Source organism: Mustela putorius, unplaced genomic scaffold, assembly GCF_011764305.1.
Source record: "Mustela putorius furo isolate JIRA1106 unplaced genomic scaffold, ASM1176430v1.1 tig00000083_pilon_pilon_pilon, whole genome shotgun sequence".
Taxonomy (NCBI): Eukaryota; Metazoa; Chordata; class Mammalia; order Carnivora; family Mustelidae; genus Mustela; species Mustela putorius.
Window position 1 is genome coordinate 45,315,839 of NW_025421273.1, and position 27,732 is coordinate 45,343,570.

Genomic DNA, 27,732 nt, shown 5'->3' on the forward strand with positions numbered 1-27,732 from the left:
TATATTTTTTTTAAGAAGTTTTTATATATAGATTCTGGGATCAGGGGAATGAAGGGATTTAGCTCCTGGGGGCTAATGACCTCTATGTGTTGGTGGAGGAAAAGATGAAGGCATGGTAGAGAGATTTTAGAAGGCAGAGGGGGCATGTAAAAACCTCAGCAAGGATTGGGAGAGGGGCTGACCAGGGACCCCCAGAAGGATTACCAAGTGGATCCAAGGGGCCCAGTGAGGTGGGAGCGTATAAATTTATAGCAGCTCCAGACCCAATAACAGCCCCATTATTTCCAGTAGCACAGGAGTAGCAGATCACTAGGGATTTAGGGTGATCAGTAAATAATACTCCTCTCTTCCCCTTCCAGCTGAGGAATAAACACAGGAGGCAGAGAGAGACCAAAATATCAGCTTTACTTCTCTTGAAACACATAGGAGAGCCTGGGTTTCAAGCTGCAGCCAAGAGGGTTTGCTAATCCTCACTCCTGAATTAAACAAATTTATCCACCCATTCCTGGCACAGCTGGACAACCGCAGGCCTCCCCCACAGAGAAAGGCCTCTTACCACATGGCAGAAACAGACAGGACACATATGTCTTACAGACAGGCTGACTTCCATGGAGAGGAAACCCAAACTGGCTGGGCTGAGCATGCCCCATTTCTTGTAGTAATACAGGCAGGCAGAGGAAGCGTGAGGGGCCGGAAGCGTTGTCTCTCCATGGAGAAACACGGGGAGTGGACACACCTGATCCCTCTTCAAGTAGAGGCCGGAGATGGTTGGGTTGACTGCCCTCCAAGCTCATCTCCAAGGTCAACTGTTCCACCTGCGCTATTTCCTTTCCCTAGCCTTCACTCCCTCGCAGAAAGACAGAGAGGTGGGGATGTGGAAGATACCGAAGTGGAGTGGTAGAGTAGTCTCACCCGTCTGGACTGCATCACAAAGGAAAGCGGGCAGTGAGGGGAGAGGAAAATGGGCTGAGAGAGAAGGGCAGCATCTGGAGATGCAAGAGGGGGCCTTACGGGAGAGAAGGAGTGAGAAGTCTGGAGGAAGGGGGGGCGAAATCCAGAGTACGATGTTGGAGTTTAAAATTCCACAGGCTAGGTATAGGGGACGGTTATGATCCTGAAATGGAGTGCGTCAGTAAAAACTGTTGGAATCCAAGAAGTCAAAGAACTGTAAAGCCAGGTTATCGAACAGGCTGCCCACGGAGAATTTAAAGTCACATAAAATGTTGACTCTGTTGAGTGGTGAGGTTGGCATCACAGTCCCCCATGATTGTGACAGAAATAATGAGGAGAACAGAAGAGCGTTATGATCGAGAATGGATGGCTCAAAGCTCAGATGAAATGAGGATTGCTCCTGAGGATGGTAAGACCAAAATGGTGGTCTGGGAGGGGCAAGGAAGCTCTGGGTCAAGGAGGGTGCCATGTTTCTCCTGACCTGCAGCTTGCCTGAAAGAAATAATTGGCCAACCATCTTTTGACCCATCATACCTTTCTCCGCCAAACTTCCCAAAGGTGTCTCTGTCTGTATTCTCCATTGTCTTGGTTCTACACTGACCTCTGAATTTTCTGCAATCTGGTTTATACCCTGTCATTGCACTGAAGTTCTCCCAGAAGTCAGTAAAGTCCTTTTTAATCAGAAAGTCTATTCATTGATGACTGAACAGTTTTCATTCTGATAGAAGTAAATACCATAACGGAAAACCTCCATTGTGCCAAACATTGTTCTCTTCTGAGCACTTTATGTGTATTTTCTGACTTAACTTCACACAGAGCCCTATGATATGATGAGTGTCCCCATTTTTGATGGTCGTTCGTTCATTCCATGAATATTTGTTGAATGTGTACTTATCATATACCGGAGATTGTTTTAGGTAATATCTAAGTAAGAAGAAGAGCAGCGCAGAGCTGTGTCTGCCGAGAGGGAGAGTGGTAGAGATGAGGTCGGAGAGGTAGTGAGCAGCAGGTTCTATAGGGCTTTGGAGGCCATTTTGAGCATTTGTGCTTTTAGAAGAGGAAACTGAGGCGGGGACCGGTTAAACAACTTGACCATGGCTATGTGGCCAGGAGGCGGCAGCATGGGAACTCTGGAGGTGACACTGCAGCATTTGGCCCTGGACATACAGGCTCCCTGAACAATGCTCTTGTTTGGCTTCCTTGGCCATGTTACCTGGCTCTTCTTCTACTCTCATTTGCTTCTCCTCAGTCATAACGGGCTCCTCAAATCTTTAGATATTGGCGTTCTGGATGGTCCTGTTTTAGTCCCTCCTTTTCTGTCTGAACTCCCCTGGGCAGTATGATGCCCTCCCCTCCTTCTGCAACAGGCATGTCCTTCCTGGTAATTTCTAAACCTGCATATTCCCGCGGAGCTTCCCTACTGAACTCCAGACCCAAATATAAACTCCCAAAGGGCTGTGGTTCTTTGAATATATGTTCCAGACTTTATCATTTCTGAGTCTCATAAATCTCCCCCTCCTCTTTTCCTTCAGAGGGTCTCAATGGCTAAAAATCTCAGCATTGCCTCAACCCCCTCCTCCTCATCGTTCTCTACTCTCAAACCCACTCAACTGCCAAGCCAACAGGGCTGCTCACCGTTGCCTCCTTTTTTCTGTTCTTACAGCTTCTGGGTGAGTTCAGGCTTTCCACATCTCTCCCTGAGCTCTTGTAATAATCTCTTAAGGGGACCCTGTCCCCTCTACCCAATGGATCTCTCCCACTACCACTGGACACAGTCTCTGTAAACTAAGGTCGGATCCCCAGACTCCTTCTGTCCTTATCAACTGGCCTTGATTATCCATCACCTAGACAACCGTCCAGATCCTTCACAGAGCTCCCACACACGCCTCTAGCTCCCCTCTCGTGACTTTCTTCCTCTCCCCAGCTTTTCCTTCTCTCCCTGCCACCCGCCATGCTTCTGCTCATTTCCCACCCATAAATTACTTTCTGCTCCTTCAAGCAGTCACCCAGCTGCCACCTTCTGGATCAGCCTTCCCCAGAATCTCCCCTCTTCCCCCCGCCAACCCTCCCGTCTCAAGCAGAACAAGCCACCTCCCCATGGAAGGCCTGCTATCCTCATTAAGCAGCCCCGGCAAATATAAATGCATTGAAAGTCTGGTCAGTGCTGATTGTTCTGGGCACCTGCCAGCAGCTGGAGCTTGGCTGGAACCTATACAGGCTGGGAGAGCAACTGTGAACACAAGGCAGGTACAGGAAATCCCCAAATTCTATGAATTGCGGGGTAGGTTCCTGGAGATCTTTTGGTATTGTATTCCTTAAGTCCTGAATTTTGTAATGCCTTTTCTGCTAAAGGCAGTTTGTTTGCTTCAAATGTAGAAAACCTAACAAAAATCCCGTTTTTGTTTAAAAAAAAAAAAAGAAGAAGAAAGCCTTATAGATAGAATAGAAAAGTAACAGGAGTGTTTTTGATTTCCCAAAAAGATTTGATCTTCTCTGATATGCTTGCAGATCTTTTTGAGCTAGCCTAAAGATTTTTAAAGCAAATATGTATTATATCTATATATTATAGAAAACGTATTAAAATAAGAAAATCGGCAGATATAATTCCAGTTTGCATTTTGATATCTCCACCTGGTCTTTTCATCTATCGAAACAGAAAATTATAGGGATGCTTTTTATATATGGAATTTTAAATACCTGCCATGTAGGAGTCTGGGTCCGTTTGAAACACAAAGGAGCCTTGCCTTCATTTTCTGTGAACTCCAAATCCACCATCCCGTTGACCTATCCCTACTGGCTGTAAAGGAAAGAAAGCCAAGGGAGCTGCTTCCCACGTGCCTGGTTTCCCTAGAGAACCATTACGTGCTAGAGCCTTCCCCTGAGACAGAAAGCTGCATGCTGTTCCAGAGCGGATCAAGGAGACAGAGAAGTCCCTTTCCAATTGGAAATGACAGCTAGAGAAAGGGAGAGGTAGCCACGGGTCCTTGCCTGCCATGTGAAGACAAGTGGGAGAAAGGATCTGGCCGTGGCATGTCTCAGGGTTACACGGATATGAATGGGTGACCCATCCTCCTCCCCTCCTTCCTCCCGTCATACTACTTGGGGCTGAAGAAGCCTTTTCTGTGGCCTCTGGGATCCTGCATCCTACTTCAGCCAAGAGGGCTGTTGCTTGGCTTTTCTTAGTACTTGTGCTTTCCCCCTGGAATGTTGTTCTGCTCATCAGGTGGGTTCATAATAGAATTAATACTCCCTTTCAGGTACATTTTGGACTAAGTAGGCATTTGTGGTTCTGGGAACCGCCAAGCAAAGATAGATGATTTCCGTGAGATAATTACCAATGAGCAACTACCTTACAAATGGACTTTTGGTACACAGCTTGTGAGTAAATTTGAGGCAGCCCGTAGAAAAGTGCTGAGCTGGCAGCTAATAACAGTAACTGAACAATCACAGTAACTAGAGTTTTTAAATTTCCTTTCCTTTTTTTTTTTAAACCATTTCCCATGTCATTGGCAAGAGCTATAAATAGACACTGTATCTGTTTTTCGTGGAAGGTGCTGATGTTGGGCTGTGTTGTTAATCTAGATCTTCTGTCGTTCTGATGTCTCTGAAAGGTTGATGGCACCCCCCACCTTTCAGATTCGGAATCTGGAGGATCTGAAAGGTCAGGGACGATGCCCAAGGCCACAAGGTAATAAATGGTTGAGACTGGAATTCTAACCGGAGATCTTTGGACTCCAAAGCTGTTTTGCTGAATCCGTTGATATGTGTGTTCTTCTCTCACTTCCACTGTCTCCCCCCCCCCCATTTTTTAAAAAAGATTTTATTTATTTATTTGACAGAGATCACAAGCAGGCAGAGCAGCAGGCAGAGAGAGAGGGAGAAGGAGACTCCCTGCTGAGCAGGGAGCCCAATGTGGGACTCGATCCCAGGACCCTGAGACCATGTTCTGAGCCGAAGGCAGCCACTTAACCAACTGAGCCACCCAGGTGCCCCAGAGGGAGAGAGAATCTTAAGCAGGCTTCTCACCCAGCATGGATCCTGTTGTGGGGTTCGATCTCATGACCCTGAGATCCTGACCTGAGCCCAAATCAAGAGATGCTCAACTGACTGAGCCACCCAGGTGCCCCTCATTTCCACTGTCTAATTGGAAGGCAGACCTCTGTTTAGGGGTGTCTTGAACAAATCCAGCTATCTAATATATCATGGACATTAACCCAGAGGATAAGACACTTTGGTTGTTGAGTCTTTATTATTTCACATACTTGAATGTCAGCTCCATGAGGATAAGGAACTTATTTTTTCATTCTTGTCTAGTCCTTAGAACGCAGTACTTAATTTATTCTAAATATTTAGTGAGTACCTACTTAATTCCAGGGACAGTGCTGTACTCTGGAGGTAGAGACCATTCTGGGCTTGCCTTCGTCTTGATTTTGAAGCAAGAAAAGAAGGTGGCAAAGTACAAGGACCTTTTTCAGAGAAGAGGCCCTGGGGAGGGCGGAGAGCACAGGCCTTAACCCCCGAGCCCTGAGGAGTGTTTTCACACACAGAGCAGGCCCACAAATTAATGAAACGGGAAGCCACTGAAGCAGGAACGAGGAGGGATGCGTCCATGGTAGTTGCGCAAGCAGCAGTATGAATGGGCATGTTAGTATGGGTCTAGCCCAAAATGGACTCTCTTAAGAACTTGATGTTAAGCATCTGGGTTGAACTGAGACTCAAGTTACAGTCCTTTTCGGTTAGCTAGAGGTGGTAACTTTCCATCAGTGTTGCTGGGGCATTTACCTCAGTGGCTTGCAGTAGTCGTCCCTGAGGCAACCATTATTCTCTCCTTGAGTTTCACGACACTGGGCTTGCCAGCCATGTGATGTCGTTGAATACGCTTCTACAAAAAAAAATTTTTTTTAAGATTGTATTTATTTATTTTTAGAGAGCGAGAAAGAGAGTGCGAGTGGAGGCAGGGACGGGGGGGAGGAGAGACTCCCAAGCAGATCCATGCTGAGCAGGGAGCCCGACACGCGCGAGATCTCACAACCCTGAGATCATGACCTGAGCCGAAACCAAGAGTCTGATGCTTAACCGACTGAGCCACCCAGGCGTCCCATGCTTCTACACATTTAAAAAAACCTTCTCATCAAACCTTTTTTTTTGGAAAGTGTTCAAAGGTACAGAGAAGTTGAAAGCGTGACATGATGAATCCCTGCACCTCACTCTCCTGGAATAGGACCTGTGGGCCGAATCCAGCCCAGGGCCTGCTTTTGTAAATAAGACGTGTCAGAATATACCTGCTTTCATTCATTCACGCATAGTCTGGCTACAGTGACAGAATTGAGTCATTCTGACAGAGACCATTCCAGGCCCACAAAGTCATATTTACTACCTAGGCTTTCACAGGAAAAAGTTCACCAATCCCTAATTTAGATTCACCAATTGCTAATATTTTGCCATATTTGCTTTGTCTCTTTTTCCATGATGGGTAAACATTTTCTCTCTCTCTCTCTCTTTCTTATATGCACATACCCTTATTTTTTTCCCCTGACCATTTGAAATGGTCACAGGCATTATGATAAATTGCCCCTAAATAATGTATATATTTGCTTAAAAATGAAGGCCTTCTCTTATATAATTGCAATATCATCATCATCCTGCCTGAGAAAATTAACATGCATTCAGCAATATCATCCAACATACAGTCTGCTTTTAAATTAGATGTTTATGGCCTTATATTCCTTTTTGCCTCTAGGATCCAATTAGAAGTCATCAGTTACATTTGGCCCTCATGTCTCTGTCCTGTCCAATTTTTTTTAATGACATTGACTTTTTTGAAGAGTCCCTTAAACACTTTTTTTGAAGCCTTCCTAAGTTTTAATAGGTTTGTAATACTATGATAATGAGAGCTAATATAATGGTCATTGTTGTAAATCAGTGACTTTCACTTCTCCTCCTGCGGGTTTGAGACGTGTTGTACTGCTTGGCTTCTGGAGCTAACACACTAAGATGTGGGTTTTGCTTCGAACTGTAAATGTGGAAAAATCTCAGTGCGAAGATCAAGGCAGGTGGGAATTTGCAGGATGCATTTTATGTAATTAAAGGCACAGTCATGTTTACCTACTCTGGCTGCTGCCCCTGTTAGCTCTTGCCTGTGGAGCATTTTCTTCTGGTTTTCTTCTTACTGGGTCTGGCTCCCGTCCAGTGTCATCAGGTTGCAGAAAGGGGCTAGCAGGAGACCTGAAGTTCCTTAAATCTCCCAGTCCAAAGTGTCCAGCCCAGCAGGCAATATGGCGGTTGCAGTCTGTGTGATGAAGATAGGGTGGTACTCGAGGGCACATCTGGGAGGGCGTAAGGGAAGGGCACCTGCTTGCCTTTCTTAAGGAACTAAGGTACCACAGTCACATGCTTCTTAAGGGTCTCCAAGCTGATCACAGGTTAGTCCTATTGTGAGCCCAGACGACTCCCAGAGAATACCAAGACCCGTCCATTGTTTTCCTCTGGGAAAGAAGCCCTCAGAGCTCACAGACCCACCAGGAAGACAGTTGCCTGCCATGGAAGAGATGCACGTGAGCATCCAATAAAGCTCTGGACATGTGTGAGGGTGGGGGGAATAGAAAAAAAACTTCAAGGAAAAATTTGATAATTTTAAAACACACGAAGTAATTGAAGGAGAGCCTGACCGGGTTTGGCTAACTTCGCACTATGACCAGCTCCTTGTCATTCTCCAAGAGGGCTTGTGAGTGACCTGGGTCTTGTGACTGCTGAAGAAAATCCAGGGACGCAGGAAAAACACGGGAAAGAAGGCATTCTGGGAGGGACCACCCTCCATGTGGACGGGGGTGAGATTGTGGTCTGTCCTCATGGGTTCCCCTGCCTCCTGTCTGAATCCCCTGAAGTCCTTCATACCCTTTCCCTTCCCCTGTGCCTGCCCCCAGCAGTCTGCTTCTGCTGCAGATCTGAGCATCGTTTCTCAGATTACAGCCCCTCTCCGATTTCCACAGCCTCCCTTCTGCGGCCGTCAAGGCCCTCTGTGATTAGCCCCTAACTTCCTTTGGTGCCAGCCTCAGATTTGATGCTTCCATTTGTCTTATATACCATTTGTTGGCACCTCCATCGTTTGCTGGCTGTGTGACCTTGAGCAAGGTGCTTGACTGTTCTGTGCCTCAGATTGTTCACCCATGAATGAGGATGATAGTAAGTGCCTACTAAGTGCCTACCAAGGTTGTATAGGATTACATGAGTGAGCATATATAAAGCTCTTGGGGCAATATTTGGCATATAACACTTATATAAAGGTTAATGATTTATTGCTATTACTCTTACTGTTTTGTGCTTGTGTTTATTAATTTTTTGTTGCTGCATAAAAAATTACTATAAGCTTAGAGGCTTAAATCAACATCCATTTCTTATCTTAGTTTCTGTAGATCAGAAGTATGGACATGGCATGACCTTTGCTCAGAGTCTCAAGGGGCTGAAATCAAGATGATCGTGGGGGCTGACGTTCTATCTGAGCTTCCAAACCTCAGATAGGTTTGGAAGCTTATGTGGGTGTTGGCAGAATCCATCTCCTTGCAGCCATAGACCTCTTGGCCACCAGGAATTCTATTCACTTTCTTTGAAATCCTCCCCTGATTATGTCAGGCCCAATCAGATAATCTTCCTTTTGATTAACTCAGAGCCCACTGGTTAGCAAGGTAATCACAGAGTGGTACCCATCACATTCACAGGTCCTACTTGCTCTCTAAGGGAGGCGATTATGCAGGGTGCATACGCCAGGAAGCAGCGTTCTGGTCATCTTAGAATCTTACCTGTAGACTGGGTGATTGGGAAATACCATGCCTTTTGTTTGCTTTGTCGCACTGTGCTTGCATAAGTATAGGATTCAGTAACTATCACCATCATTTCTGATTTTTGTAGCAACTTTCTTAGAGTTTTCAAATGGATTCACACAGGTCTGGCCCTCCAGGAGCCAATCTTTATTATTCTTCTCTGACTGATGGGACCAGTTAGCTGTTGGAAACCTTCTAGGAAGAGGACAATTAGGAACTTGCAACCCAGCAGGCTGCTGCTAATACCCTGGTGTTCCAAAAGAGTGACCCACAGTTGTAATCCCTTCCAGAGCCATCTGCTTTTTCTTGACTCCCAACAGATGAAGGGCAGGACCCTTAATTCTCAGTTGTGCCTGATACCTGCCAGTTCAAAGAAAATATGTACCTGCTGGAGAAAATGTTCACTCTGAAAAGGTCTTTTGCATTATTTTCCAAAGCTTTCCTTGCTCCTCTTTCCCCCCTTCACTATTAAGTCTAAATTTTCCCATTTTCCCAGTCTAATTTTTTTTTTTCCCATTTAACTCAATTCATAGTCCACAGAGAGGTATTATCACTCAAAACCTGCTGATAAAGAATATATTTAGAGGGACACCTGGGTGGCTCAGTTGGTTAAGCCGCTGCCTTTGGCTCAGGTCCTGATCCCAGCATCCTGGGATCGAGTCCCACATCGGGCTCCTTGCTCAGCAGGAGCCTGCTTCTCCATCTGCCTCTGCCTGCCACTCTGTCTGCCTGTGCTTACTCTGACAAATAAATAAATAAAATCTTAAAAAAAAAAAAAAGAATATACTTAGAAAGGTCAATCTAAAGAACCTGTTGATGACATTTGGCTACTAAAACCAATTTTTGAAAAAATACATTAGTGTTTGAACCAAGCTCTAGCAATAAGACATGGACAAAACTTGGAAGTTTTAGGGGCTCCCTGGCTATGAGTACTGGCCCCCCAAAGATGCGATGTTCTGCTTTACAGTGATATTTTACTTGCAGTTTTATACAAATGTGTTAAGGTAAAGAGGAAAAAATGAATTGGGCATGGCTGTGGTTTTAGAAGATTGAAAGTGTCTGTTTACCTTGGCATATCCTAACCAAGTATGATTTTATTATCCAACAAGCCAAAAGTTAGATCTGACTCTTGCTGTCATGATGACTGACATCTGTCTGGTAATTTGAACTATTAAAGAGGAGGGGCTGGTTCATAAAGATAATATAAAATATCATAGACTTGGATTTCTTTTTTCCCTTTTAGGACAATATCATCTTGTTCTTAAGAGGTTGTAAAGAGCTTGGCCTTAGAGAATCTCAACTTTTTGACCCTAGTGACCTACAGGATACGTCCAACAGAGTAACAGTCAAGTAAGTAACACGATATTTATGTTTAAGCGAAACCTAGTTATGGTTTGATTTGTAGCTTTGTGATAATGTTGTAAGGGCTAAGAGGCCAAGTATTGGACATGTCTAATAAAATAAAAATGTGAAGGTAAAAATCGGGCTTTCGAAACAAGACACAGTGGCCTTCCCTCCGTGTATAGCTTTCATTCAGGTCAAATGTAATTTCTTTGAAATGCGAAAGTCACACATAGAGAGTTAGAATGTTAAAGAGGAGAAAATTGTTAAGTGAGACTCACTGGAGGGAGAGGCAAGAGAGAAATATGCACAGAATCTGTGTGTGTTAGACAGAAAGCCTTCATTCACTCAAGTTGGGCATTTGAATAGGCTCTTGGAAGCCTGCAAACTTGGTAAACAGATCCAAACTGTTTATTATGCAAAGAGGGCAATAGATTATGGAGGAATTGCTTCCTCATTTACATTTGTAACTGTTTTCCCATATGTCAGTGATCGGGTTCTTTGAAGATGGATCATTGGCCATTTGACTGTTGTTGACTGTGTCTACTCACTGAGCCAAAGAATTTTTGGGAAAGAATGGCACAGCGAGAGAAAAGCCAATGTGTTTCTCTGGAAGAGAGTCGCTGTTGACCAGGGTAGAGAGAAGAAAGGCCCTTAGGAGATGGCGGAGACGACTTTACGTTATCTACAAATCCTTCCCACTCTACACGTTTCATACGAAACATGTTCCACTTCAGTCCGATAATATTGGGCATGAACATGCCTTAATAATAAACTTAATTACGTAGAGAGGGTCTGTGGATTGGTGACACTTCTTTTGATCACTTTTGGGTCATTTGATCATGGAGGTACAGAAAAGGGAGAGAAGCCAAAATTCAGAGCTCTTAATTTGATACTCTTTGCCAATATTGACTGGGGGGAAAAAATGGAAACTACTGCATGAAATCAAGTTAGTTTATATTGGAGTTTATGATTCATGACTGGGAATAAGGGAGAGTCAGCCGTGACTGATTATATAAAAATCACACTTCTCTGTTGTAAATGTGCCTTTAATATTTCTCCTGGAAAAATTTTACTTAGCGGCAAAAATAGAATACAAATTATGGCATTCGAATATGGAAAACCACCATAAACTTCATTTTTAAGATATTTACTTATTTGTTCATTTCAGAAAGCATGAGCAGGGGGAGGGGCAGAGAGAGAGGGAGGAGCAGACTCTCCACTGAGAACGGAGCCCTAGGACAGGATCCCATGACCCTGAGATCATAACCCAAGCTGAAGTCAGATGCTTAATCCACTGAACCACCCAGGCACCCCCACCTCATTTTTCTTTTAAGTTTAATTTTTTTATTTGACACACAGAGAGAGATCACAAGTAGGCAGAGAGGCAGGCAGGCAGGGGGTGGGGGGGAAGCAGGCTCCCTGCTGAGCATAGAGCCCCATGCGGGACTCGATCCTAGGACCCTGAGATCATGACCTGAGCCGGAGGCAGAGGCTTAACCCACTGAGCCACCCAGGCGCCCTCCCCCACCTTATTTTAGACATCACATGCTCCAGTATTACTACACCTAAATCCAGTCTCTATAAATTACTCATTTTAGGAAATGGTTTCTGACTCATCTGATATTTATAGTTTCACTTGAGTGGCAAGTGACCAGAAACAATAATAACTATATGACATCATAACAATTAGTCACACACTCATTGCTTGGATAGTGGAGAAAAGTTTGTTTTGATGGTGTTGGCAGCTGCATTTTCCTTTTTGGGGGGAGCTACTCTAAATCCACATGTCCCTAAACCAGGAGAATTCTGAGGGAGTTTGGTTTTAGAAATTCAGAATTTATATTACCTTTATTGCTTATCTACAAAAAACTGGGCATTAGGAAATCAGCGATCTGGCTCCAATCTGCTACTCCCTAGGCATACAATCCTAAGCAAATTCCTTTCCTTCAGTAGGGCTCTGGGTCTTCAACTATAAGACGGAATGGGACAGAATGCCTTCACAGGCATGATGCTACTTAAAACCTGCTCAGTGCACTGCTTGCTCAGATCTGGGAAGATGGTTCAGCCAACTTCCAAAGAAAAAGGCACAGAAAACAGCACAAAGAGGAGAAGTCCCTTAGACGAATGGCACACAGACACTGCCATGTCTCTATTACTCTACTGGCTTCTCCTTCTACTGTGTCTTTCCCTCTGTCATTTTTCTATATCTTTCCAGCTGCATCTTTCTCCATCTCCTTTTCTTCCCTGTGCTTCCCTTTCCTTCTTTATCCTGTCTTTCCTTCTCTCGCCTCTTTTGGATTCTTTCTCCTCATTTTCTTCCTTTTTAGTTTTTCTTTTACTTGAGCATTATTATTTTCTTTCAGCAGTGCTTTTCTGCCACTTTTCCCTATGATTTTATCATTTTTCATTCATTCAGTAACTATTTACTGAGCAGCTACTAGGTGTCAGATACTTTCTGGTCAACAGACAACTGGAATGAACAAGATAGCCAATGCTTCCTGTTCACGTGTAATTTACATGCAGTGTCAGGAAATAAGTAATAAACAAGCAAATCAAAAAGATAACTGCAGGGAGTGATCAGTGCTAAGAAGGAGGGAAAAGATGGCGTGAAAAATGGTGACCATCACAATATGTACATAAATCACCGTGTGTGTGCTTTTAACTTATACCATGTCGTATGCCAATTATATCTCAATAAAACTGGGGAAGAAGAAGATAGCAGTCCAGAAGTGGTCAAGCCACTTCTCTGAAGAAGTGGCCTTTCAGCTGAAGGCTCTGGATGGAGACATGAGTGGGAGGAAGCAAGAACCAGTCATGGCAAGACCTGTAGAGCACTCAAGGCAGAGGAAGATCAAGTAGCAAGGCTGGGGAAGAGAAACAAACTTGATGTTTAAAAAGACAAGTATCTGGTGTGTTAGAAGGGTGATGAGCAAGAAGGAGTGTGGTGGGAGGAACAGTCCACAAGCATTGTAGGATGCCAAACCTGGATTAATTATGGAGAAAAATGTTCATTTCACAGTTTGAGTATCTAGAAGAACATAAGGAATTTTACATCCAAGTTATGCCATAAATTCATTTATAGTACTGAGAAAAACATCTCTAGTTTCAGTGACGGGCAGGGCACGGAATACACTCTTTCTTCACAACTTTTCTGTAAATGATCCTGGTTTCGTTTGGCACCAGACGGGGGGACATTTGCAACATATGTAGACTTCCTAGCCATGGTAGAGTAAAGTCGAACCACTACATTCTTCTGCTTTACCCTCTGAGAGCTGAGCAGAACATTCGCACAGATAGAAAACATCCCACTGACCCCAGCAATTAATAGTGTAAGCAATAAGGTCTAGGGGTAAATCCCACAGAGCAAATGTTGATGCTTCCCTGCTATTGTTTTTATTAAAAAAAAAAAAATCTCTTTAGTTTAGCTTTTATTGTAGGTAATTTTTCTTTAATTTTTGAGAAGTAACTTGAGTAGACTGAAGGAAAAGAGGAAGGGAGGGACGGACGGAGAGAGAGAGAAAAGAAAGAAAGAGAAAAAAGAAAGAAAAAGAAAGGAAGAAGAGAAGGAGGAAAAGAAGTAGAGGGAAAAGCTGCAGATGATTACTGCATGTGTAATTTTGTGAACTCTACCTGTAATGGATGCCAGATGACCTTGGTGGGAAATGACAGCACAATTCAGAAGGGAATGCAACAAGTATTATTCCAGGGAATTGAAGCAATTGGATGAAAATGAGGGAAGGTTTTGGATTGCTTCCGAATATGTCTCTTGAAAAATTTGGAAGCATTTTCATGTAATTGGTTGTGAGGTAGAAGTCATTCAACAAATATTTTGTGAGCTCCTACTATGTGTCAAGCATGATTTTTTTTTTAGAACAGGGTCACAATTTTAGTCCATGAAGTTTTATTATCAATGCAGAAAATGTTTATGTTCCTTATTCTTAATTTACTTTTCACTAAAATTTCAAATCTTTCATAGATTTCTTTTTCTTTCCATTGGGATTTTTCTAAGTTAAAAAAATCCTGGCAAATATCCAGCAGATAATGCTATATTTTTTTCTGTTAAAAATAGTAAACCTGATGAAAATAGAGCTACCCTATGACCCAGCAATTGCACTACTGTGTATTTACCCTGAAGATACAAACGTAGTGATCCGAAGGGGCATGTGCACTGAAATGTTTATAGCAGCAATATCCACAATAGCCAAACTATGGAAAGAACCTAGATGTCCATCAACAGATGAATGGATAAAGAAGATGTGATATATATATATACATATATATATATCACAAACAGTGGAATACTATGCAGCCATCAAAAGAAATGAAATCTTGCCATTTGCAAAGACGTGGATGGAACTAGAGGGTATCATGCTTAGCGAAATAAGCCAATCAGAGAAAGACAACTATCATATGATCTCCCTGATATGAGGAAGTGGAGATGCAACATTGGGTGTTTGAGGGGTAGGAGAAGAATAAATGAAACAAGATGGGATCCGGAGGGAAACAAACCGTAAGAGACTCTTAATCTCACAAAACAAACTGAGGGTTGATGGGGGGAGGAGTGTAGGGAGAGGGTGGTGGGGTTATAGATACTGGGGAGGGTATGTGCTATGGTGAGTGCTGTGAAGTGTGTAAACTTGGCAATTCACAGACCTGTACCCCTGGGGCTAATAATACATCATATGTTTATAAAACAATTTAAAAATTATTTAAAAAATGATAAACTTGAAAACATTCTCTTATAGTCAAATCCAAATTAACCCGATGTTTCCTTCAATCCAAGTCCATTGATGGGTTTATCTCCTTAGTATATACTACATTGTTTTCTATTCCCTGAAATTTCAGTTGACTTAAAATTGTTCACCTAGTCCTTCATATGTTCTTTGGGTCAGAATATGCAGCAATGGGGCACCTTGGCTCAGTCAGTTAAACATCCAACTCTCAGTTTCAGCTCGGGTCATGATCTCCTGGTCATGGGGTTGAGCCCGGCCAAAGGCTCTGAGCTCAGCATGGTGTCTGCTTCGGATCCTCTCTCCCTCTTCTCCCTGCTCGCTCGCGCTCTCTCTCTCTCTCTCTCAGATAAATAAATTAATTAATTTAAAAAAAAAGATTATGCAGCAATGAAGTAAAGGGGTCTAAATCCTTGAAAGAATTCCTGACCAGTTTATACGCTAGAATTACATTCTCTCTTCCTCCACTCCCGCCCCAACTGAAGTTACTCAGGGTAAAGAAATGTTTGTTTTGTTCTTCCTAGCATGTATTTGTTGACCTGTTCAAGAAACTTTGGAATAATTTTGTGGAAACTTTTATATTTCCCTTTATGAATATTTCAAAAGTACCACCAACTAGCTTTTTTTTGTTTGTTTGTTTATAGTTTGAGAGTAAACATTCGTGTATTTTTAAGAATGTCTATTCAAATGTGTCTATTCAAACGTAACACACATATTTTCCTCCTTATGGCTAATTCCCAATACTGATTTATATCCATGGCAGATAGGAACAAATATTTGCATAGAGCTGCATCTTCCATGTGTATTTTCAGGTCTATTTTATGAAGTTTTAGACCTTTTTTAAAGGTACTAGTTGTGCGAAGATTTTAGAAAATGTAGTCAGATTCCGATTTGACAGTGGGCTTTAATCAAGGCGCAAATTTTACTTTAAACAGTTGAGCTTCAAGAATACAGATATCAAGTGTTCCAGTTTTCGGTGGAATCCTTCATTTTACAGATGTTACAAAGCATTCGTCTTTTCACGGGGCATTTTGGAAGTTTAATTCCATCCTGTCCTTCTACATTTGGTTCCCTGAAGATTTTATTCAGTACCTGAAATCGCTAAATATGGACCTTAGGGAAAATACTATATTCTGCAGATTTCATTACATTTGTTGGCTTTGCATACATCTTAGAGGTGTGTAAGGGATGATCATGAAGCTACTGCCATTCTGACCAGATTTTTTTCTTCTTCTTCCTTCTTTAGGAGCCTTGATTACAGTAGGAAACTGAAAAATGTAAGTGTTTTGACTTTGCTTTTCAAAAAGTTTTTCCTCCTCACTTTGATGGCTCAAGGGTAAAATGTAGCTCCTAGCTCCAGAGACTGTTGTATGGGCTTGTTTGGAAGAGTTCTCCGCAAATGAGTAGAGGTGTCCCGGATGGAACATTCGAGCACTGTGACAGAAATACCAAATGTAGATGGGGGAGGTCTCTCTAATAAGGGCTCGTTCTAGAAGCAAAGAAATGAAAGCTTGCTCTCTATAATTCCATTGTTTAGCCACAAGATGATCTGTCTCAGCACGAACATCAGTTCCTTTCTGTCAGCTGGCACTGGTGGGGTTAGTAAATAAAGCAGTTGGGCACAATTTTTTAGGGAAAAGATCAGCGTGATATAAATCGTGTTGACTGTCATGGGCCTGCACTTTTTCTGGGTTTTTTTTTTTTTTCCTTATTAAATGTTTTGTTTTTATGAGCACTTCCCCAAAATCAACTTTTTGGAGTTGGATCTTATTTTCAAAGAACAAGTAGTATCTTTTTATTTTAAGTTTAAATTGAGGAATGTAAAAAAATGACCTCCTATATATAAAATTTAAAATTGGCTGCAACCGACCCCTCCTTTTTTAAATTTTCAGGTTGCTGTTACATTTGATTGACAAATACATCCTTGTCTTCCTTTCCTCCCTCTGTACAACTAGGGATATATGCCATTTTTCATCATGCAGTCTTAAATCAGAAAACCCATAATCTAAAACACAACACAGTTCTATGTTTTTCCTGTTACACCTTCCAAAATGGCCTCGCACTCTTAGCACACATTAGTTATTTCACGGTCCTAGTTAGCGTCCTGCCGTCTGGAATTGTCTCTTCTCTGGAAATTTATTTGTAAGCGAGCAATGTTAAAAAGACTTTCTGGAAGTCTTGAAGGATTCCTGAAGTGCGATTTTCCCACAGAGGTAGAAAACCGAATCACATCGTAGCATTGATACCCATAACCATATTTGGGGTGTGTTCCCACCTGGAACCATGTACACATATCTTTCGTGATCTAGCACGTGGAAGGCAAGTACAACAAGCACTTCCCTCCTGATTGAAGCAATAAGACCAAATGTGAAAATAAAATAATAGCTTTTCCGTAAGCTTCAGATCCAAAGAATTCAGCTTTTAAGGAGCTCACCTTCAGCCTTCTGGGCTTCATGGAATAATCACTGTAAAGAGCATTTGGTTTTGTGCACAAATTTTTGGAAAGACAGAAAAAAAAATGACCCAAGGACTGTAGCTTCAGACTGTTGAACGTTCATGGACATTTGTAAGCATCCAAGGTTATCTAATTGGCAATAATTTTGTCCAAGCTGAAAATTTCCCATCTCTGAGGAGTGGGAATCTGACTCTCCCCCAAAGTTAGGTGGCTAAAGATCGTACTTTGGATTACATTGTTTCTTCTGATTTCAATTAGATACATGGTGGTGTTCTTGTGCTATGAATCACTAATTAGCCTGGATCTCTGCTTTGAGGTTTTGCTGATGGACTTAGCAGGATAGTTTGACTTAGCATTTCTGTGCCCACAAGTAGGAATTGCAAGCCTTTAACAGCACTTCTTTTGGAAGGAACTGACAATCTATTTCATGCTCATCTAAGTAAAGAGCCAGAGTTTCTGAAAATTTTTGCAAACTTTATTACAGAAAAATGAATTTGGAGAATTTACTTTCCCTTCTTGCTGTCTTAGAGATCATTTTCTTACAACCAAACTTTTCCTAAAAGTGGAGCTTTATTTTAACTACTGAATCATGTGTGTGTTGACTGATAGAGCATTGGATTCTTATTAAAATGATTTTACATTGAAGGGGAACCTCATGGTTGCTGGGTTTTGTAAATCAGTGTTGCACATTCTCTCCTTCCTGCTTTGCTCTTAGTGGTGCACTGTTGATTCCTTAGTTTAAAAGTCATTCTTGAGGGAAAATTCTCCTGCTCTAGTGCCTGGTTTTGTTTTGCAGGTATTAGTTACCATTTATTGGCTGGGAAAAGCAGCAAATAGCTCTGCGTCCTATAGCGGCACGACGCTGAACCTGAAGGAGTTCGAAGGCTTGCTGGCTCAGATGAGAAAGGTAACTTGACTTTTCTTTATCCCAAGACATTAACAAAGGATGGGAAATCAACACATTCACTTCCTTTTTTTTTTTTTTTAAGATTTTATTTCTTTATCTCAGAGAGAGAAAGAGAGATAGTATAAGCATGAGCTGGAGAGGAGGTGTGGAGGGAGTAGGGCATGGGAGGTGGGGGGAGTTCACAGGGAGAAGCAGACTCCCCGTGGAGCAGAGACCCCCCCATGTGGGACTCGATCCCAGGACCCCAGGATCAAGAGCCAAAGGCAGATGCTTAACCAACTTAGCCATCCAGGTGCCCCACAATTTGCTCCTTTTTAAGATCCTTACAGTTCAGTGTGGTGAAACTGCACAGACCGGAGACTTCCTGCCCTCAAGGAAAGGATTCCTCTTACCAATGCGGTCTCTGCCTTGAGTGTCCCAGACCCACCTGAACTTTCATAGCCTTCAGAGAATGGAAGGTCTGAGTTCTCTCCGACTTTAATTACAAAAGAGCAAATGTAATCCATCAGTATGTGGCTTTGTATGCCAGAGAGCTCTGCACTTGTTTTCTTGGGCAAATAAAGCCCGAATTAAACAATACAGTATTATACAAAAATGAAGACTTGCTCTGCATTTGTCCTAAAGGTCATTTTGCTTACCCGTCAGGGCCCTGGTGTGGGTGAGGTCATGTCTGCCAAGTTCTTGTCTGGCCATCCACCCTGGACAGGCGCTGACGAATTAGAGATGAATTAGAGGCATTCTCTCTGGAGATGTGCACTTTACAGCTATTGTATTCGGGTGACCTGGAGATTCAGAAAATATTTTTTAGAGTATTTAAAGCTTTATTTGTTTATTTGGTTATGGGAAAGAGTAAGGTAGGAGTTTGTCAAAGAAACAAACCCCTACCTTACTCTTACTCTTATGATACAGTGGGATGTATCATGTGTCCCTGCCTGTGTGTTCCTTTTTTTTTTTTTTAAGTATTTATTTATTTTTTTATTTTTAAAGATTTTATTTATTTATTTGATAGAGACAGAGAGAGATCACAAGTAGGCATAGAGGCAGGCAGAGAGAGAGGAGGAGGCAGGCTCTCTGCTGAGCAGAGAGCCCAATGTGGGGCTCGATCCCAGGACCCTGGGATCATGACCTGAGCCGAAGACAGAGGCTTAACCCACTGAGCCATCCAGGCGCCCCTCCTTTAAAAATATATATATATATACGGGACGCCTGGGTGGCTCAGTTGGTTAAGCAGCTGCCTTCGGCTCAGGTCATGATCCTGGCGTCCTGGGATCGAGTCCCACATCGGGCTCCTTGCTCCACGGGGAGCCTGCCTCTCCCTCTGACTCTGCCTGCCACTCTGTCTGCCTGTGCTCGCTCTCGCTCTCTCTCTCTGACTAAATAAATTAAAAAAAAAAATATATATATATATATATTTTATTTATTTATTTATTCATTTATTAGTTCTTATTGATTTTTTTTTTAATTTTTCCAGGGTTCCAAGATTCATTGTTTCTGCACCACACCCAGAGCTCCATGCGCTATGTGCCCTCCATAATACCCACTCACCCAGCCCCCCACCTCCTCCCTTCCCATACCCACAGTTTGTTTCTCAGCGTCCACAGTCTCTCATGCTTCGTCTTAAAAGCCCTTCCTTACAGTCCCTTTCTTTGCTAGATCCCCTTGGAACCTCTTTCATTCCCGTCATGGACAGTCCCTCGCACCACTGGCCCAGCTCCTCTGTACTCTGAGCGGCTGTGGTTCCTTCAGCTCCCCTTCTGTTGAGACCATACTGAGCTAATCCTTGTTACATCAGCTGCCTTGAAATGACCAGTCGTTGCTACCAGCTGTTCCCTTTCTTTAAGGAACGTAGTACAATCTCACAGGACAAGAGCGAGTACTCCGTATCACCGAACACAGCTGGCTTCACTGGATGGCCAGCTGTCGTACTCCCAGGGCTCTGAATCAAGTAGAGAGTCCTTGACCTGAACTTCACAGATAGAGAGATCCAATGCCTGGAGATACTAGTTTATCTGGAATAGATATTATCTCATTTTATCCATTAAAGTTGGGTTTGACTGGGACAGACAGAAAACTCTAAATGTGGCTTAAATAAGATGAATTTTATTTTGAACTCACATAAAAGAGGTCTGAACACGAGCAGTGGGCAGGAGATCATCAGGGACCCAGGGTCCTTCTGTCCTTTGACTCCAACATCCTCTGTCCTTGGGTTCTCAACTCCCACCATGGCTGTACCAGCTTTACCTGTCATATCCACAGCTGAGCCAGGAGAGAGGCAGGATGAGGAGAAGGACCTCTGCCCTCCCTTTAAACACGTGTGTGCTGAGTCATACATTACTCCTCTGCTCACATCCTATTGACCTAAACTTGGTTACCCATCCCTACCTACCCGCAAGGAAAGACTTGGGAAAGGTAGACTGTATTTCAGCTAAAAACTTGGGTGTTTTCACTGGGGAAGAAATGGGGAGCAGATATTGCGGAGATAACTAGAATTGCTTCGGCACAGATACAGGCTGTAACAAATTCGGAATGAAAATCTTTTCTTTCACGAAGGAAACTAGCCAGAAATATTTTATATTCATTTTTCTAGTGAGAGAAATGTATGTAAAAAAAAAAATGATCCACTTGTAGGGGTGCCTGGGTGGCTCAGTCAGTTAAGCATTTGCCTTTGGCTCAGGTCATAGTCTCAAGGTCCTGGGACCGAGCCCTACATAGGGCTCCCTGCTCAGTGGGGAGACTACTACTCCCTCTCCCTCTCCCTCTCCCCCATGCTCATACCTTTTCTCTCTCTCTCTCTCTCAAAAATAAATAAATTAAATCTTTAAGAAATAATTTAAAAATCTTCAGCTTGAAACACGTGTAGAGCCCTTAGCATAAGCGTCTGGCAAATAATGGGTATTCATAGCAGGTTGTTGTTGCTATATGCCAAAAAAAGATCTCTGAAAGCAAAGTGACAGTGGCTTTTCAGTAAGCCTGGATATGTCAGAGCAGGTCTTCCAGCAGAGGGGACACTAAAGTGAAACAAAGGGGCATAACTGTGAGAACATTGAGACTGAAGGAAGAATCATGGGGACTACGGAGGCCTTAGAATCTCGAGGACTAGAGCTAGAAAATGAGCAGTCTAGGTTCTTCCATTTTATGTCTCTTCCTCAGCTCTTCCTACCTCTCCTTGAGATTGTCTCGCATCAGCTGCCAACAGCATCTCTAGGATTACCTGATTCTAGCTCCTTGCCCAGAAAGGAAGGGCATTCTTCCTTCTAGGCCCAGCTGTAAAATTCCTAGGGGTGTACTCTAGCCCAGTGTGGGTCCTCGTCCCAAACCAGTCTCTGCAACCAGGGGTAATGGGTACCATGATTGGCCTATACATTACCGTTTCAGGAGGTGAGGGGTATTAGCTAGAACAGCGGGGTAGAGGGGGGCGGGTTGAGACGGGCAAGGACAGATCTCTGCCTAAAACAACAACCAACGTCAGCTTCTCTTCCTTTAACCTGCCTTAGTTTTTCATAATACTTACTACCCAACTTTGTATTCATTTATCAGTTTTTCTGTTTCTCTTTTGTCTTTCCTGCTAGAACACAAGGCCTGTGAGGACAGGGTATTTATTGGCTTTGCAGAATGTTGTGTCCCCAGCATTAGGACCGTCTCGGACACATAGAAGGTGCTCGGTAAATATCTGAGCAGTGAATACCTTCCCCAACCAGAGTGTGGCAGGTGCAGATAGGTCATCAGACTGGAAAAACAGAACCCTAAAACACTCCAGAATAGGATTTAGCCACTTTATAAATCACACAGGAAGCAGAAAATGTTGAGCGGTAACACAGAAGCCGGTGGAGTTTCTCAGATACTGTATGTAAGTCACCCAGCAACCTTCGCTGGTTCTCATTATCTCTGACAAAGAGGGGTAAGAAAGGGACAGATGAGTGAAACAATCCAAAAGCACCATAGATGTTGCTAGTTCTCACCACATTCATGAACACACGTTTACTACAACAGCGAGCAGTTAGCACACTGGACAGATTTGGGTCTTGTCTCCTATCCCTAAAGTGCTCCCTGTAGAAGGTGAAATGCTCCTGGGATCCTGGATAAAAAGCATCGATGACATAACTAGACCCCACCAAAGGAGAATTTAGACCACACTAGCCTTTGTGCTGGTTTATAGCTTTTGTTCTTCCCCCAAAATCTTAACTTTGGGTGACTTGAGGGAACCCGGTCAAATTGCCCGTCTGGCTGATGTCCCCGTCTTTACTTCTGGCTGAAGAACCAGCTTCTTGCCTCGGAAACCTGAGGTTCTAAGGGACCGGATTGGCCAAGGGGGACCACGGGTGGCCTGTTTTTCGCTTTTCAAACTAGCCATGTCTTTCGGCTTCCAGCTCTTGCTTGATCCGCGGTTTTACTCTTGGCTTTCTACACAGTCGTGAGCAGAATGGCTTTTCTGTTTTTCTTTCCCATAACAAGCTGTGAGAAAGCAGCTGAAGCTCCAAAAGACATGTTGACTTTTTCTTTCTGTCTGTTCTCTTGTGGGTTTGTAGTACGGGTGGGGAAGACATTTGGGCCGCTGGAGGAGCATTTCTGATTATTATTATTTTCTTGAAAATCCAGTCTTTCACGTTGAGTCAAGGAGCTCCTAACACTGTGTCATTTCTAGACATAACCAGTGGCCTCGCTCTGAGGATCTGCCCTCCCTGATGGGAACCCAGGCCCAGGGCATCTAGTTATGGGGCACAAATGGAGAGGGAGATAGAAGAGGATCAGTGCATATATAGTTTGTGTCCTTAACTACATTCGTAAAATCTGTGTGATACGTGTTGACATTTACATATCCAAACAAATACATGGAAATAGTTATAGCCCACAGCTAACACTTTTTTTTCTAAAAATTTTATTTATTTGACTGAGAGAGATCGCAAGTAGGCGGAGAGGCAGGCAGAGAGAGAGGCGGGGAAGCAGGCTCCCCATTGAGCAGAGAGCCCAACGTGGGGCTTGATCCCAGGATTCTGAGATCATGACCTGAGCCAAAGGCAGAGGCTTTACCCGCTGAGCCACCCAGGCACCCCACCATAGCAAACACTTTTTGAGCTCTTCTGCATTGGGCATTCTTTTGAATGCTCTCTGTATGTTAACATGATTAACCCTCCCAGCAGTCCTGCAAGATGGGTGGTGTTATTAGCTCCATTGAACAGATGAGAAAACTGAAATCAGGCAAGAAGACTGAAATAACTTGCCTGAGGTCTTACAGATGATGGGAGGAGGAGACAAGACTTAAACCCAGTCAGGAGCGCTTCTAAGACCTGCCCTAAGCTTCTAACCTGCCCTAAGCTGCCTCTGTTTTGCAGTATTTATAGCTTGGTCAAGTAGGCATAAACAGCATTGAGGAAAGGGGCATGACGCAGGTTAGCATCGTTCACAGAACAAGGAGACAGTGAATGTCCTGTAGTTGGAAGAGGTGATGCTGGCAATGGTGACTGTGACCACGCCAAAGATGACCAAACATTGGCAGGTTTTACCCTTCGGGATTTGGAGATGGAATCCTGTGTTAGAATCACAGTTTTGCTGCTTCCTGTGTGACCTCAGTCAAGTTACTTAACCTCTCTGATTCTTATTTTCCTCTTCTGAAAAAGGAGGATGATGGTAACCACACCGTGGTAGGGTTGTGAGGATTAAATACCTGTGCAAAAAGTACCCAGTGTAGCCCTAGACACATAGTAAGTATTCGACAAGAGTGACCTTCATGTTTTTTAGCCATTTGGCCTATTCTTGGTGAATAAGTAACCCACGATTATAGCTTGCATTTCCAAAGAAATTAAACACAAAACCATATCTAATTCAAATGTATACCTTTCAGTTACTTAGTGAGTTCTTCCTTTTGCAGCTACTCAGGCCTGGCTTTTTGTTCATGTCCCAGTTGACTTTTAACCTAAAAGTAAACAACCTTAATTTCCATAACTGGAATTTCTGCCTTGCAATGGAGGGTCTAGAAGGCTGCACTCACCCAGGCCGTCTGACAACCTCATCTTCCGGGGCCCTCATCAGGGCCTCTGGTGGAGGCTGCAGGCTGCTCCTCTCCGACCCGCTCTTCTGTCTCCCACTCCCTTCTCTCCAGGCAACCCCCCCCACTTCTGCACCATGCTCCTTGCAAATTACAGCCACCCCAACCCCTCCAAATGCCTCCTGTGGGGAGAGTGTGTCAGGGACACTGGGGAGAATGGAGAAAACCAGCACAGGCTCCAGTGGGCATATCATTCAGTTCAAGCAGTTTCCAAAATTGCTACCAGGGAGAGAATATCTGTTTATTTTTCCTCTCTACCGGGAATGCGGAGGGGACCTTCCAGAGTGTCCCAGGACGTCCGGGGGGTGACATTCCAGTCTTTGCCGACGAGAGCGTGCCCCTCTGCCGGCATCCTCCGCAGCCCGGCTTTTAAGCCACAGTCTGGAGGAGATTAAATTGAGGTTTATCTTTGAGTGACCGGAGTTATTTTTGTTTTCACCAGCCCGGACAATTGTAATGAATGCGACGACACTGGCGGGAACAAGGGTTGTATTATAATAGGAGGGTGAGGATGGCTTTGACTGACCTTTCTGCTGCTGGGGTTTCAGTGTTTTAGTATGTGCTGCTTGCGCTGGAAAGAATTTATAATCACAGGCTGTCAAAGACAGTCATTGTTCTCCGTGCTCCGAACATGTGGGTCAGCCGCGAGTGCTTCCAGCTCCCCCAGCGCCAAGAGCTGGCCGAGAGCGAGAGCATGCCTGGATTCTTCTGAGGCATCAGGAAAAGCATTTTGCATATTTTTCATTGCCTTTTTTTTTTTTTTTTTAACTTTCTGCCTCAGAAAGACAGCTCCCTTTCAGAGCAAGAATTTCCCTCCAAGGTAGCAGGAGACGGACGCGTGCTGCTCCAGGCTTTACAGAGCTGATTCCACGGCAAAAACACATGCTGTGTGCACTGGCCAGCTAGCCTAACCAGGAGCAGTTGTGCGGCCGAAAACCAGGGGCCGGGTCCCAGAGCAGGCATGCGGCTATGGATTCCGAAAGACAGGTCAAGGTTAAGGTTTTGGGGGTTTAGTTTGGGTTTTGTCGGTCACTGTACTCTTGTGACTCCAAACTTAATGAGCTTTTTTATTCTTCGTTCCTTCTATTTTTTTTTCTTTTTTTTCAACAGTAGGCTGGGAGTTACTTGGATTTTTATTTTTATTTATTTAATATCTTTTGAAATGTGCATGATCTTCTGTTCGGGAAAGTGGCAGCAGGAAGGGCAGAAGGATGAAATGCTGGCTTGTAGATGATAATCTGTGCCATAATTTTTTTCCATACCGACACCACACGCGGGATCTTTTGAAGTCCACCCGAGAGCCCAGTTTTCCTCGTATCGTAGGCTCTCCATCTGTTGCTCAAGTGTCTCTGTAATCCTTCTCGTTTTATTTCTGGACAGGAGACCGACGACATTGAGAGTCCTAAACGTAGTATCCGAGACAGTGGCTACATAGACTGCTGGGATTCTGAGCGCAGCGACTCCCTGTCTCCCCCTCGCCACGGCAGAGATGACTCCTTCGACAGCCTGGATTCCTTCGGCTCCCGTTCCCGGCAGACCCCTTCACCAGATGTAGTCCTCAGGGGAAGCAGCGATGGTAGGTTGCAGATGTCGTGCACTGCCCATCTTAGATTGGAACATCCACCCCCGTGGACAGAAGGCGGGCTCCATATCCACCTTGCTGGGGCCCGGTAACTCTAAACTGGGAGGAGAGAAGTGTTTTTATTATTATTTTTCGTGGTCCTTAGAATTTGGCTTGGCTGCACCAGCAGTTTGAGTATTGCCTCAGGGAGCCTCTCTTTCCTTGGAAAATACGTTACCTCATCCCCCCCTTGGTCTCAGTGAATCAAGATGCCGCTGGCCGTTAGCTCATAAAGTGTGCTGAAGGTTTATATGCTCTGGGTATGAGGAAGGGAAGCATGTGAGTACCACAGGGCAGAAGTGAAAATGAAGCAATTTACAGCAAGCTGGAAATGCACTAGACACACTTAGGAAGGTGCTGGAACACGGGAAGCTTGAATTGGCCAGGTTTTGGCAATCTGTGCGATGCTTCTGATACCTGACCGTTGCCTGGAGCTGTGCGGGTGGCCCCCCCAAGGTACACAACCCAGACTGCCTGTTTGTTCTGAGTCTGGGTTTGAGTTAAATCCTGTGGATTTTGTCACCTGTAAGGAATGATCATTTTTTTCTTTAAAAATCTGTGGTCATGCAACCTGATGTAAATTTAATATGTATTTTCCAGCTGTTTATGTCACTTAGCTTGTAGCTTTGTACTTTTAGGAAGGGAAAATGGCTTGGTTCTGCATATATAAACTTGCAGGAAGGCACTAAGGCTGCTGGGGTATTTTTTATTTGTTTCTATTTTTTTAATGCATTGCTTGATTGATGCTAATACTTCTAGACACTTACAGCTTATCTCTGAGATGAAAATTCCCTTATATGGCTGAAAGATCCCTTTCAGCTGTAAAACTCTATCTAAAATACTTGAGTATTTATGTGCCTAGGTCCTGAATTAATTACTTGACACCTAGCATCTCACTTAGTCCTTAGTCCAGAGCATGAAAGAGGTACATAGTCCCCCGACCCCCACCCTGGGCTGTGAGACATTCTTTATCTGTATTTTACAGATGAACCGTGCAGAGGTTAAGTAATTGTCCTCAAGTTCCTAAGTGACAAATATTGCTGTCATTAAGTAGTAGAACAATGTTAGCCTAAAGAAGTGTGAGTCCAAAACTTAAACTCTTAAACCTAATTTGCCCACAGCTTCTGTTTACCGAGTAAATTTTTTAGATTCTGGAGTGACCTAACTAATGCTTTTTTGTTCAGTACTTCAGCTTCCCAACAAATAGATTAGCCTCAGGGCCACATAGTATGTGACTCCAAAAGAATTCCATGGTGCATTGTGAGCTGCTTGAAAAACATTTCTAAGATTTTCTATGCCATTTTAAGTACCACCCACAGTATTAGAAGTTACAATACCAAGTACATGACCTAAATGAGCTCTAATATAACCGAAAGGTAGATTTCCTTTCACAAAACCTGTCTGAACCTGACCATTTCATATTATTTTGATTGCTTTTTTAAAAAAAAATATTATTTTCTTCCTCTTGGTTTTGTAAGTGGTAACATAGATCCTATATTCTGTCACAGCTTCGAGGATTTAGAGTTTATAATGAGCGACATCTTGAAGGGATTTGAGATGGTAATTACTAATATTGTACTAATATGTGCTGAGGCACAGTTTCATTTGCACCAATTAAGGTTGATAAGCTAGAGTCTTTTTATAAATATTTTTCCATGTAAAGAATAATGGGAAATCAAGCCTCACAGAACAGTGTCCATTTTACCAAGCAGCCTAATACCTACAGGCTTATGATCTTGAAAATGAATCAAGACCTAATGAGATTTAACACACATACACACACACACGTACACACACACACTTTTAAAAATCTGCCTTAATAGTAGTATAATTTTATTCAAATAGATGTTGTATTTTATTAGAA

At 43.4% G+C, this 27,732-nt stretch overlaps 1 protein-coding gene across 26 annotated transcripts in view; it reads left to right on the plus strand.

The window, feature by feature from the left end:
* LIMCH1 (LIM and calponin homology domains 1) overlaps positions 1-27,732 on the plus strand; it is a 326,042-nt gene that overhangs the window by 214,119 nt on the left and 84,191 nt on the right. For 18 of the 26 annotated variants that reach the window (XM_013062177.2, XM_013062179.2, XM_013062180.2 and 15 more), the window contains exons 4-7: positions 10,012-10,118; positions 16,089-16,119; positions 18,094-18,204; positions 25,628-25,823. In XM_013062177.2, the coding sequence (XP_012917631.1) occupies positions 10,012-10,118; positions 16,089-16,119; positions 18,094-18,204; positions 25,628-25,823 (445 nt within the window). Of the gene's footprint in view, positions 1-10,011; positions 10,119-16,088; positions 16,120-18,093; positions 18,205-25,004; positions 25,241-25,627; positions 25,824-27,732 lie in introns of those variants that run through there. The other 8 variants (XM_045076858.1, XM_045076852.1, XM_045076873.1 and 5 more) reach the window with 5 other exon arrangements.